The sequence below is a fragment of the Anomalospiza imberbis genome, chromosome 3, assembly GCF_031753505.1.
Source record: "Anomalospiza imberbis isolate Cuckoo-Finch-1a 21T00152 chromosome 3, ASM3175350v1, whole genome shotgun sequence".
Taxonomy (NCBI): domain Eukaryota; kingdom Metazoa; phylum Chordata; class Aves; order Passeriformes; family Viduidae; genus Anomalospiza; species Anomalospiza imberbis.
The window spans coordinates 110,247,673-110,261,971 of NC_089683.1; the positions used below are offsets into that span (position 1 = coordinate 110,247,673).

Here is a 14,299-nt window from a genome sequence, read left to right on the forward strand (position 1 = left end):
TTGCCAATTGCTTTGAAGAAGTCTCAAACCCTAAATATCACGAGCCACATTGCCCTACGAAGCCAGAAGGGACATTGGAGACAGAAGGGAAAGACTGACTCCCAACATGATAACGAGACAGGAGAATTGAAGGAAAATCCCCAGGACCCTGCCAGGTGTGGTTTGTGGGACTGAGCAACACAAATGAAGTCCTACAGCGCATCCATTTTACCACTAACAGAGAAGTGAGCAATGCACACATTCTGTAAGAAAAGATAACAGCCTGTATACATATGTATCTTTTAAATTATTTTATTTTGTGTAAGCTAAAAGGAAATTTACACACTTAAATCTCAAAAGACCTTGGGCATGCATATTGACCTTTTTAGAGGTTCTTCGACATAGCTCTCTTTTTTCCATAGGAATTTCCCCAGACATTTACAACCCATAGTTTTTTACTGTATATACAGCCTAAAACCATAGCAATCTATGATTATGTCATTTTACACTGTGCAAAATCAAACAGGAATAGTGGTACAACAGAACATAAAAATTGTTAACAGGTAAATTTCATTGTAAGACATTCATATTGTTTTGGTCCTTCTTTTCCAAATCAAACTGATTAAGAGCAGACAACCTTCTAATGACCAAAAAAAAAAAAAAAATCAAGTGTTTAGACAGTAATCCATAACTGGAACAAGAAATTACTGACAGCATACCTTTCAAAAGGCTATACAGTGACAGAGCCATACTACTGAAGTTCAAGAACATAAAAACTGATCAGCCAACCAATCAAACAGGGGGAGGGGATGGGGGAAAAGAAAATGAAAAACACATCTTAAGCTTGTTAAAACACAAAAGAAATTATTGGGTTTTAAAGAAACAATAACTGAAAAACCCACAAAAGGGACAACATTACCTTTTGATTTTTTTTTTCCAGCAAGAAGTATTTTAATATATGCAGGAAAGAAAAAGTTGCTCAATGCAATCTGAAAGTCTTAAGGGGAAACTTCACAGATTGTGAAGATTGAAGTTGTCATTATGTGTTTATAGGATTTTTTTTTAACTTTTAAAAGTTTTTTAAGAAGGACACCACCAGTGTATTTCACAAAGACATAAATGTATACAGCCCAGCACAACAAAAAGAATAGATCTTCAAAAAGATTTACCCCCAATTATTTACATTTTTCTCTAATATAAATTTAGGACTCCAGTATGTAAATAAATATACATTACTATGTATACCTTTCTAGTGCTGCTTACCAACAAATCATCTGAACTTGATATTTTTTTAATTAAAGCAAGATTGCTTTTTACGACCCACAGAGGGAAGAAAAAAAAATCAATAGAAAACGTCCAATTCACATCACTTTAGTCTACCTTTTCTTGGCAGCTTGTTGAAGGTGTTAATGTGGCTGGGAACATCAACACCTTGGCATGCATGAAAGTTAAGTCAGGAAGGCTAGAAATCACCTTGGCAGCCTCTTCACTAAGATGTTCTTCCTTTTTAGGCTTCCTGTTGGGAAGAAGAGAACAAAGTGCATTAATCCAGTACCTGATAGCCCTGGGATCACTGAAACAATCACTGATTGAAGCAATGTTCTGTCAGCTTGTCTCCCACTGACAGGCACTTCTGTAAGCTACTTGAAGGTAGTCTAATGTTATAATACCTACCTGCCTACCAATAATGTGTTAACAGAGAGAGTCAGCAAAATGTTCCTGTGTATATTGTTGCAATAAGGGGGAAAAGTCCTATTCAAATGATAATTTTTACAGATTTTTCTTCTTTTTTTTAGCAGCTTCAAGAGTCAAGACACTCACTTGAAGAGACAACCATGCCCATATTCTAGAGATAAAACAGTTGGAGCATCAGTTCTAAACTACCTAAATCTGATACAATTCTTCAAAAATAAAATGGAAAAGATCTTAAAAGGACATTAAGAAACACCTAAGTTACTTCTCAACCATTTTAAAATAAAAAAGCACTTATGCTGTGTTTTCAACACAACTGTTCTCAGACTGCCCATCATGCTGCTCTACATTGTGATCCCAAAACCTTCTTTCCCCTCAGGATTCAGCAGCAGCAGAAGGTGCCTCACAAATAAGTGTATCTACTTGCTTTAAAGTGAAGGAGTATGAGTAGCCATGATGCACACAGCAGGTTGGGAATCACTAGGGTTTACTTTGCCTTTTGCATTATTCACAAGAATTACTGAGCACAAATGAATAAAGAAGTCTGAATCCCGTGTCGCTTGGTTCTCACTATTACACAAAAAATTCACACTTCCCAGGTAAAATGAAGCCTGGCTCAGACTGCTACAGACCCCCCCTCCTTTGCCCAAACATCCACACTTTACTCATATCTGGCTTATCTTTGAAGAACATAGCCTACTACTAGAAATACTCAGGTTTCCATCAAACATTATTCCAGTTTCAAAAAGGCACCTGCTAAATCCTGTAATGATGTAAGAAACTGCAACTGAATAAGCCCCCTCACCTTTGGGGGAGAAAAAAAAAAGTTGAGATAAAATGCTTGAACCAAAGAAACTGCTTTCCCTAGAACACTTCAGAAATCTCCTTTCTGTACCTGGTCTTATTTATAAACTTTAAACCAAGCCCATGAGAGGGCGATGTCCACTCCAATCATGAAGCAGCAGGTACTTTTTGTCAGCCTCCATGAGGATTGTTTCCTCAGCTGAGCAGAGACCAGTGGAAAGCAAGGGGCTACATGTTTGCTTCAACAGAAGCCTCAGAATTCCTTAGCTAGAAGAAAAAAAGAGCTGGACTCAAATGCATCCTTGACATCTGGTGATTGTGGTGACCATCACCACTGATCATTGTGCTGACACTGAACTCTCACTTTTGTTTGCTACTTGAAATCCCCACTCAGTGAAAGTTCTCTAGATGAGGCAGCCTAAATACTAAATCTGACTTACCTTCACAGAAGAGCAATATTTTTTTTCTCTGCTGCAGTGGAATTTCACGAGCTACTGACTAGGCAGATTACCAAATTCTGGAGGATAAACAAAGCTGTGTGCTGGTTTTACTGAAGGAAGAAGCAGAGAGCCAATATGTGCTTCCTCTAACAACTTCACAGTCAGCTCTGTTTGCACTCAAAGGACTATCTCTGAGCTGCTGAAATGTGGTTCTCACCCACCACTGTGCTATCAGTATCTGGTGCCACTATTAATAATCATTTACCACAAGCCTCTTAAAGGTACCAGCTCCTGATGGCCAAGGACTTAGAGCTAACAAAGAAGTGTTTGGCAGAAGAAGCCAAGGGAAGAGGGCTGCCTTGGAGATGTTCCTGTAATTGTTCATCAGGCTAGATGGAGCTCACACACTCCTTGCTATTTATATTCCTCTTCCTCCTCTGCTCAAGTACAGCGTGCTAAGAAATGGCACTGCTGGCTCCCAGAGGCAGTGCTGCCTTTCACTCCATGGTCACATGCAGCACCTTTGTCACAGGACAGTGCCATCACTCCTGCTGTGCCAGCTGCTCTCTCTGCAGAACAGGCACGCCAGTGAGGTGCCAACCTCACCCAGTTACCAACTGCTCCCCTTCTGGCTGGAATATCCCCCTTTGCAATAATTTATCTACTCCACTGCAAAGTAAAAGGTATCTCTAAAGTACGAAAAGCTAACACACTAATACAGCAACCACTGCTTAACTGTGACCAAGACAGAGCTATAGATAGAATCACTTGGTAATGAGACTCAAACCCTTTTTTGAAATCATCTCAGTGCAGAAAGGGGTGAGGTGGCCAAACTTCTCCATTCTTCAATGGAGATAGGCAGATTCCTCTGCAATACAATAAAACTGGACACTGCAAGTACCCTTTCTGGGTAACAATTAACACTTCTGGTAGCAAATATCACCAGGGCAACCCTTAAGAGCTACTCATTAACTCTCTAATTTTAAAACATAAAATAGCATCATTACTGCAGACAGGTTTTACCTTTAAAACTTAGCAAACTGACTACTAACTGTGAAGTCCTTTAACAGAGGCAAGAGAAGTAACTATGCATTAACTTCAGGCACCACTTTTGCTGAAGATGTTCCCGTTGCCAAGAGCTTCTTTTGCCCAGCCCTGATCAGTGGAGAGGAGTCTTGCAGACCTTCTCCTGCTCATGCACCCCTCATTTCTAGGTGCCATGGCTTAAAGAACAGACACCTGAGTGAGTGGACTGTCAGTGGCAGCTGTCCTGTTTCTGTCTGCTTTGGAATCAGAACTTTTGATTACAAAACCATGAAAGGACCCATCCCTAGATCAAAACAAGGTCTCTGCCTCATTCAATCCTCTACAGCACACTTTGTCCCCATCCATCTCTTCTCTTACACTAGGTTACATTCCCTCCCAAGAAGGACAGGAGGGCTACCCCTAACCAAGCATTTGTACCAGCCCCTCTATCTGTAGGCACTAAATTTCCTTTTCAAAGGCATGTTAACACTAAGCCACAAGAAATGAACCAGACTTAGAGGCAGGAAAGCTGTTGGAAGAAAATCTGGCAAGAAAGAGGGAATGCCTTGTCTATCCATCACTTGCATGTCACTGCTCTGTTTTGCATTCCAACCCCTTCCTGCAGCATTTAAGTCTTTCAGGGCTTCAGTCACCTCTCATGTTTGCAAAAGGTTTTTAAGATAGCACCAGCAAGGCCGGGTTTTATCAGCAACAATGAGCTGATTAGAGAAATGCACTTTAAAAATACTCTGTAATTAAGAGTTAGCCTGTTCCATCCAACACCATCCCTAAGGAGTATTTCCAGTTTAAATGAGGGTTTTGGCCATTTCTTGGAAAGGTATAAGTGCTCTGCTTTCCTTCAAAAAGACAGCAGATAAACTTTTGATCTCTGCCAATTCTATGGAACTAGGCAAGGCTGGAGACTCTGTGGAATGCTGCACTGGATCCCTGACCTTCAACACTAACTGCTGCTGTCAAGGTTTCAGGCTCAAGCTGAGAGGGAAGTTTCCCTCCTCTCCCAATACCTTCCTGCTGAGAAACTGACTTTCTGGTTCAAGAGATGGCTTTGCAACTAAAGACAGGGCTACTTTAGACAAAGTAGCTTTACACAGGGCATCTTTAGACAAAGATGACTCTTCACATGGCATCACAGCTGAACAGTGGTATTTTCACTCTAAACTTTACCCTAAAGATTCTGAGTTCAGCCAAGTTACAGACATGGGATAGCCTCAGCAAAATTGAAGTTGCCATCTAAGTGATCCTAATCCACTGGTTTTGTCTTCCTCAGTCAGTTATTATGGATAGTTAACATTTCCAGGCTGGTGCATGAACCTCATTCTCATTGACCTGGCTGTACCCAGCCACTCCTATTTTAAAGTCTCCAGTTCATTACAAAAGAATTAAAAAAACTGAAAAGAAAAACAAATTTATTACAAAAAGCTAACACTGTGCCACACTAGTTGGCATACTGCTGAGGCTATACCTTCTTATTTCTCAGAAGGCTTCTAGCCTGAAAAAACAAATTGCTTTTCTTCTGGGGAGCATGAAATCAAGAAGAAAAAGCACTTGATTTTTTTTTTTAATTCAGAGTTGATAAGAACATACAAAATGTATAAAACCGTGAAAACAGATAATCCTTGTGCGTGTCTGAACTTATTCTCCAAGTCTGAGATCCCAGCCCATCACAGATCTAGAACCAATTCCTGCTGGTATGCAATGCTCTCCAGAACAGGGGAAGAGCTCTGACATCTGGATAAAGAGCTTTAAGAGCACAAGTAAGAGCTTTCAAGTGCATTGTGGAAGTACTGGGAAAAAAACCAAACCCCACATATCAAAAAACCAGTACAGAAAAATGAGGGCTCAACACTCATTTAAGCAAAGTTCCTTCGTAAACAAAAAGCAAAGGCATCTTAAAGCAAGGTACAAATCTAAGAGTGCAGCTACAATGAAGATATATTTAGAGTTTGCATGTCCTGCTGTGGTTACTTTTAAATTAAGCTTAGAACGTAATAGAAAAGTATTTCAACTGCAACTATGTTTTCTAATTCCTGAAAGCCAAACTTCCACTACAGTCTCTCCAGGGAGAGTATGTGCACTCCATGGATAGAAAAAGAGGCAATCCAAAAGACCCAAAAATCAGCATCGAAGTGGGGAGTTCCCTCTACTGGTTCTCCCTTGAAATTTCACGGCTCCTTGATTTCATGTTCACTTTCAAAATGATCACCGCAGGAAAACGGGGAAGATAGTTTTCTCAGTAAAAGAGCATGTTTGAAAAGAACTCTTGAAAATTACAAATGAGTCATTTTAAGCAAGCCAGCTCCATCCCACCATTACTGTGCCTCCTCCTAAGGGCTGTTGCATGAAAACACATCTAGCTTAAGAGTGCTGAATAAACCCTAAAGCTCACTTGGGAGTGAAGATATGGTATCACCTACTTGTTGCACATTGAGGCACACACTTCCAAAAAACCTATGTTTTACTTGGTAAAGATTCCTCAGCATTTCTTTTAAAGGGCACAGATATTAATTCTATGTTAAGACAGTTTAGAATCCTGCTGCTAAGATGTACATAAAAAAATAAACCCAAAGAATACAAGCTTATAAATGGATAGATGATTCTGGACCCAATCAAAGCCAGACTTCAAGAAAGCCATTGATATCTAAAACCTTTCTATACATACTACCTATAAAAAAAGCACAAAACTACTTCATGTGGGCTCCACTGAGGCAGAAATAACATCCTTAACCAACCACACACTCAATCCTTTAACCTGCAACAGCAAAATTAAGCTGATGTTTGCTCATTGAAGTTTTGACAGGTGTTTTTATTTTTTTTTTATTTTAATTTTAATTTTATTTGTATTTTATTTGTGAAGGGACAAATATAGTCATAATTATTATTATTAGTCTGTTATCCTTTTACTTGTGGAACATTCTGTATTTATAAATTACAGAGAGTCCAAGGAGAGTCTTCTCTCTCCCTAGGTCACTGAGCTGATTCAGTTTACCCTGCCACTCTCAGGAATCAGCTCTGGTGTTCAGAAAGTTGCTTCCTCCAGTTCAGTCTTTGGCTCTACCTTTTCAACATAAGTCCTGGTGATCTTTTTCCTTCAGCTCATAAACTCTTATCTAGCTCATTTTAGACTTTTGAGATAATTTGAAATAAGAACTACAGTACAATGAACTTCAGATTTAAAATTTTTGATCATTTTGATCATTCAGGAACTTCCACCCTTAAACTGCACACACATTCACACCTCACATTTCACACCACCCTTAGAAACAGAAGAATAATGTGCAGTGAAGAGCATTTACCTTGTGGACGTGCTTGCCTTCTCCACTGTGGACATGAGCCTTGCAAAAGCATCAGTCACTCTGCTGCTTGTGTTGGAAGTTTCCAGTTTTGAGGTTGTCAATTCATACAACTCAGGATCCACACCTTATAGTATAAAATAATAATCAGTGATGGTTGGAGGCAAGTAGAGTCATAATTAGTCACAGACCAACTTGCTAGAGACTGTTTTCTGTAAACATCTGAATCATTTATAATTTCAAGGTTCATGAAAAGAACACGACAGAACATGTTTGCGTTTCTGAAGCATCATCCTCTCTCCCCATCCCTTTTCAGCAGCTTTTTTAGCTGTAGTACAAAACACACGCCTTGGATCAAGTCTGGCATACAAGGTCTCAGCCTGTGAGTAAACAAAACCAGTCTGATTGACTTTTCAGAGTGAAACCTCTATAAAAATGTCAGCTGTGTCCAAATGGATTGTTTCAATTGTTTCAACTCAACTGCCTGTATTAAAAGAACACTGCATGTTAACAGGGACCAATTCTTCACCTAGAGATTACAAACAACACTGGCATGCAATAGAGTGCATTTAGTAGCTGGCTTTTCACTAGGGGTTGTGTTGAAATTTGAAGCCAGGAAAAGAAGCTTTTATGAAACACAGAAGTGGAATGGCATTAAAAAAAAGTTACATACTAATATGCACAGGACCACCAAAACTTTTAGTCTGCGTTCCCTTTTCAACTTTCAAGTATTTCTAACACATTAAGAATCTAAATGTTTCAGCCTTGAATTCCTAGCTTCAGGTATGCTGAATTTTGACGTGACTTTTGTTGCAAATGGATTTCAAATTTTGGCAGCAGAGGTCATTCTGAAAACACTGCAAACAGTGGAGACCTGTATGCAAAAAATATACATGTATGAATTAAAGTCTATCTGTTTAGCATCAAGTGTCACATCTCTGTAGGAAGTAGCTCTAGGATTTTTAAATATTACATACTATTTCTTAAAAAACATTTCTAGGAATTAGAATTACCAAAATAAATCAAAAGGAAAGACTGTAACAAGTTTTGTTGCATTTGAATTTGCTGATACTTCCCTAGTTGCAGTTTCAGATATTTTATGCTTCACAGGTTTCACAAAGTGCGCAATGTGCCATTCACAAGGCGTTTTTCAAAGACAGCACAGAATTTTTGTTCATAAAGCACTGTGTTTATCCACAGACACCTCTGTGCTAAACAGGTGTCACACTTGTGCCTGTTGGTGTGGACAACACAAAAACATTTCATCCTACTGCAGAACAAACACTGCAAATACTGGGACCTGGTGGTCCTGTGTAGCTCCCTGATACAAAACCAGCATTTATTAATGTTTGCTGATGATTGTATCCAGCTCACTTCCCAGGATCAAGATGCTTTTAGAAGTATTCCTGAAACACCAAAAGATTACTAAAAATAAATGCCAGTGCTTATTGTCCTGCCTTTACCACCAGTATCTGCAGCTTTGCATGAGCTCTCCACAAGCAGTGTCTTGACCATTTATCCTTTTGGGACAAGTTAATTCTTCTTTTATTGCGAGGGAAACTAAGCTGACCAAAATGTGAAATAAAGAAAATCATCTGGTTAAGTTGCAGGATGTGGAAGATTTGTATTTTTTTTTTTTTTTTAGGTCTGGATTTTCACCGTTGATTTGATCCAGTTCCATGCAAAATATCAAAATACATATTGTCCTGAGACCGGTATACCAAGACTTCTAGAAATGTCAGATGTTTACAGAACTTAGAAATAGGAGAAAGCCCAAATATTCCATAAAATATCCACTTTCAATCAGGGAGAGGAAGCCTTGAAGAAATACACTTTGACTTGCAGAAGCCTGCGAAATCCCATTAAGGTACAAATTGGAAAGCTAATTGAAGGAAGGAGCCCTCTGACATGCAACTCTGCAACCAACATTAAATGCAACCTTGTAAGTTACATCATTTAGATATTCCCATTTACAGTCCTGTCTTGGGATGTCACTGCTCAATTTACTGCTCTTTAGGCACCTCTTAGCTGCATTTATGTTACACTATTAACAGGAAAAATAAAACAATACACTAAATCTGTGGGAAAATACTAGAAATTAGTAACTCCCTATTCATAATGTGGAATGAAAATTTTTGTTAAAAAGTTATTTTGAGTACTGATGAAATCAGACTGAGAAGAATTCAGTGTCAATCTATAGCAAGTAAAACTAAGTCTCCAAAGAAAGAATAAACTTCTACTGATAAAAGTATCTTCTTTAAGTAAAAAAAAAATCTAGCAATTTGTCTTTCAATTATTTTATGTATTTTTTAAGAGTTGCATATTCTCCATTTTATTCAGATGAGAGAGTATTTAAGGAAACTGCAAAACCTTAATGAGATATTGAAGGAAAGTTAGCCAACCAAACCCCACACAAAGCTCCTAAACACACACACAAACACACGAGCTGCAAGCCATGAAACAAATGACTTTCCCAGAAACAAGTCAGTAAGAAATAAAAACCAAAGCCAAACCAAAAGAAATAAAGAAAAAAAAAAAAAAAAGCACTATAGGGCATACCATAGAAGGTGATACCTGTAACTTGATGAAACAACAACATAAAAAATAAAATGCAATAAAAGACTAACAGAATATTCCTCAGTAACCCCTTTCAGTGTGCACACCTTCTGCACAAGCAATAATGCACATACCCAACTACACAAGCAATAATACATGTGCTGGGCACTGGTGACTTGTGTCAGTGGACTTAGCACACACTTAACTAAAGAATCTGTAGGACTCAAGCACCTTGACTTTGCTAGCTGTCACTTCCATGACAAATCTGCCCTCTTTCATCTGATAATGGTATTTCTCAAGGGTGGAATAAAAAAATCATTTAGATTGCCATGCCAAAAATTGCTTTCAGTGATTACATTTTAAAACTAAAAAAGCGTGTTTCTAAAAACAAAAAATACCATAATAATTATAATAATTTATTTGAAATGTGGGAGGACCCCAAGCATCTTATGAATGGGTTTTAAAAATTAAAATCACTAAGAGGAAAAATATCTTTCCTGTGAAGAAATTGATTATCATGGCTTCAGGCATTGTATTGAAGGAGTCCTTGCATTATCAATTTAACCTATGCACTGGAACAAATCCCCAAAGTGTTCCCTGAAATTCCTGCAGGATTTATTCAAAGGGTAGGTTTTCACAAGCTCATGCAAAATACTCAGAACATGTAAAAACCATGTGAAAAATAAATTCAATTTCTTTCACACATTATTCAATGAGAGAGTGGGGTTTTAATCTCCTTCTTAAGGGAGTAAATTGCAGATAGTGCTTTGGTTTCAAAATTAACATTCATGAACTTCTAATATCCCACAAACATGCAACTAGCCTTCTTTTCTATTATAAAGGCTGTTAAAACACCTTTTTCACTGTATTATTAGTAGTAGCTCATGACTTCCTGGGCTGTCATGTATCAAGGTTGATAAATTTATATTCACACATGGCTTCCAAACATCATCCCAATCCTGTAATTTGGACACACTCAGAGAAGAGAGCAAGCCTCTTCTTTTAGGAATTGCCACATCTACACCATTTTTCAATTTTTTTTAAGTGCTCAGAAGAGTTAACTTCTGGAATATCTCATTTGAAACAAGTGTTTTAACATCTTATTTGCAAGAGCATGGAAGCCATTCATTCCTTCAGCAGGTGACAAATACAGAGCTGACAGTACCTTTTAAATACTTCGTACTCGATACAAAACATCAGAAAACAGAACACAGATTAAAGGAAAAACGCAGTAGAGAGACATTTTAGAGAAAGGCAATGTAAAACTTCTCCTTGTTTGTAGGAAAGTCAAGTGATGTGCTCATGCTTTTAGTAAGTCGTTATATTCTTACAGTTGTGGTTTGAACACTCTGCTGACCTGGGATTGTGGTGGTGCTGCTAGAGCTACTGTCATCCACGGGCCCAAAGAAATCAAGGTTCAGAAGAGTGGAACCTCCACTAGCTTGAAATTCAGTGACCGTGTTGGTAGGCAGCCATATAGAAGGTAAGCCAAGGGAGGGGTTTATGTGTAAAAAGGGGTAAGACACACACTTGAACATGCAAGTTATAATTAGTACTCAGTACGCAATTTAAAAATCGACATGAAAACAATGCTTACAGTATTAGTTTGTACCTTCTAAAATGTTAACAACTTAATTCAGTGCACATTTCCTCATGTACAATGCAGCAAGGAAATCAACACTAGTAACTTTAAAATAGAAATATTTATTTCAATCTAAAAATGAAAGAGAGAACCAGCACGACCCAGAGAGAGAGATGTGACCAGTTAAAGGGAAACAATATATAGGTCAATTGATAGTTAAAATATAATGGGATTTTTTCTCCCCTCACTGAAATTGAAAGCCATTCTTTCATCAGGAAAACTTAGCAGATCCTCAAATAGCAAAGAACAAAAAGAAAAAAAAAATCATCATTTTATTCAGCAGCTTTAAGCTATTAATTATCATTATCTTAAAGCAGTGTGACCACTGGGTAACAAATGCCACTCTTATGTCCAGTTCCTCACTGGCAAATTATACTGTTCCCCTTTAGTACTAAAACAGAAATCAAACCAAGATACATTTTAAAGTTGTTTGTTAAAAAGAAAGCATGATGATTGACTGAAGTAGTAAGACACCAGACAACAGCAAAAGGGTCCATCCAGGCTTTCCTTCAGCACCATAATATTGCTATCCAAACTCTTACACCCCACACGTTCTGCAACAACACAGTGTGGCAACACCAGTGCAGTAAGAGATGCACTTGATCTGAGCCTGCCTCTGAACTTGTGTGTCATCAATCAGTTGCTGTCAGCAGGCTCCTTGTAAAGGAGTTTCTTGATAGGTTTCTAGTCTGTCAAGCAAACAAGTTTCCAGAACTTGTTTTATTTCCTTTGCATGCACTTATATTTCTGACACTGCAGGCTGTGGCACAACTCACTTTGCTATTAAAATAGACATAGGTGAAGGGTCTTCTAGGTGATAACTATATACATTTACAGATACAATTAAGTTCATAGCTACCTCTTTAATACATTAGCTATAATTAGCTCTTTAGTGTAAGCAAAAGTTATAATGAATGAAGTCACATTTTTGAAATATAAAATTATCTTTAAATCTGAAAACTTTCAGCTCAGGAAGTGTATACTTTGCAAACAGTTTGTGGTTAAAATATTGTGCTTTGAAGTAGCCACTTTACAGAAGTTTGTCATTCAGAGGATGTCTAAAGAGATAGCTGACTGGTGAAAAATACTTTTAGGAAGTAAAACTCATCGACCTAAAATGCTCATTTGTTCAGAGTTTCATTATAATCTGCAGTTATGCATAATGAAGTGTTTAATGAAGTGTTAATATTGCCACTGTGTCACTAGCATATGGCAGGAATCTAAAATAATACTTAACGTTGTAGTTTTCCAACTATGTAATATTTCTCATAGGGGAACTGTTAATCAGAAAGAAAGCCTGAATTTCCAAAGTTAGGAGTAAGAAATAAGTATTATATATATATTTATATATATGTGTGTGTGTGTATATATTTAAAAAAATAATCAGCAGATAGATGTTTGTCTGAACTTTGTAGCTTTCTTATCTCTAGCTCTGGTGCTAGAGGCTCTACGGAGAGACGTACCATCTAAAGGGTTAGTAAGGCCACTGCTACTCCAGTCAAACTGGACAGGTGGTAGAGATTCCTAGAGTTGAAAAGTCAGAAATCAGATTTTATAGTCAGTTCAGGTTACAACAATGCAAAGCAGTTCAAACAACAGATTCTTTAGCATCTAAACACTAAAAAAGACAACTAAATGATCCAGCCCCAACTTTTGGGAGGTGTGTCTTTTTATAATATGCACTAGAGATTCAAATTAGATTTGTTCTACCACAGGAAGTCCATTAAATTCTGATCAGCACAGATTAGGCAACTTCTAACTCAAACAGGATTTGCAAATTAACTAGAATATGAATTGAATAACAAACCTTAAGGCATCATGGAAGATGAGGCACTTAGCATAAAAAGTTATGTATACACAATTACAGGGCAAATTCAGAACAGTGAAAGCTGTCTCTGCATCCATTCTTTGTCTTGATCATATATATTATTTATCATCAAACAACCAATCATTCTTTTGGTTCGTTTTGCTCTTGAGAAACACAATTCCTCACACTTGAGGGACAAACTATCAACACCCTCTCCACTCCACCCCCTTTAAAAACAGAAGTTCTGTGACTTGTCCTTTCACAGTTAACTCACCCTGATCTATATACAAACCATTGGCAGCAATGCTTGAACAAGAGGAGTATGGAAACACTGACTCCTGGGAGCCCATCCTTGCCTTTTGATTTCCTCTTGTTAAGCTTTTTGGACACAAGCAAGCAGCGGGGACCGTGCTCTAAGGAAAGGTTTGTTCAGGTGCAGTGTGACTTGCAAGCACTGTCTTCCTGTACTCTCAGGACACAAACTGATGGGACAGTAGCAGAAATGTCTGAAAGAAGCTGAACCTTTCTACTTCTATGCATTACACTCTGCTCTCTGCCCAGTGAAGTCAACTGTTGTGAGGCACTGGGAAAGGACGTACCCTCGACTTCTAAAGAAACAATCCCAGTATGGAAGAAAAGCAATGGATGCTCTCAGCAGTATTTTTTAAAATGCATCAGTACTTGTTAAGCTTTCAGTGGCTGAGCCATACCTTCTCTTTGCTTTTGTAGAAAATCAGCCTTCATTTTTTAATTTTAAAACTTCTAACCATCTGACACTGAAGAAAAATGCAGATTCACTAATTGAGACTGTAGCAACCTGAGGTAGCTTTGTAGCACAATAAAGCCCACTGTAAAAGGCATTTCCTCAGTGCTAGATGTTTGCAGGAAGCAAAACAAAGGGAGCTGGAGATTTCTGTATTTACTTATATGAAAGATTTTTCTAAGCAAGACATTTACTATCTAATACTTTCAGTATTGAGCACAGCTTGAAGAATATTCTCTCCATGGAGGTTAATAAACTGATTCTTCACTTTTTACTTTG

The 14,299-nt window shown here is 38.0% G+C and overlaps 1 protein-coding gene across 3 annotated transcripts in view; it reads right to left on the minus strand.

Moving 5' to 3' along the window:
• Positions 1-275: 275 nt before the first annotated feature.
• AFTPH (aftiphilin) overlaps positions 276-14,299 on the minus strand; it is a 43,092-nt gene continuing 29,068 nt past the window's right edge. Inside the window, exons 7-10 of one of the 3 annotated variants that reach the window (XM_068186382.1) lie at positions 12,914-12,974; positions 11,166-11,249; positions 7,256-7,379; positions 276-1,495 (exon numbers count right to left, since the gene is read on the minus strand). In XM_068186382.1, coding sequence (XP_068042483.1) covers positions 1,351-1,495; positions 7,256-7,379; positions 11,166-11,249; positions 12,914-12,974 — 414 coding nt within the window. In that variant the 3' untranslated portion in view covers positions 276-1,350. The remainder of the gene's footprint in view (positions 1,496-7,255; positions 7,380-11,165; positions 11,250-12,913; positions 12,975-14,299) is intronic. The other 2 variants (XM_068186383.1, XR_010997877.1) reach the window with 2 other exon arrangements.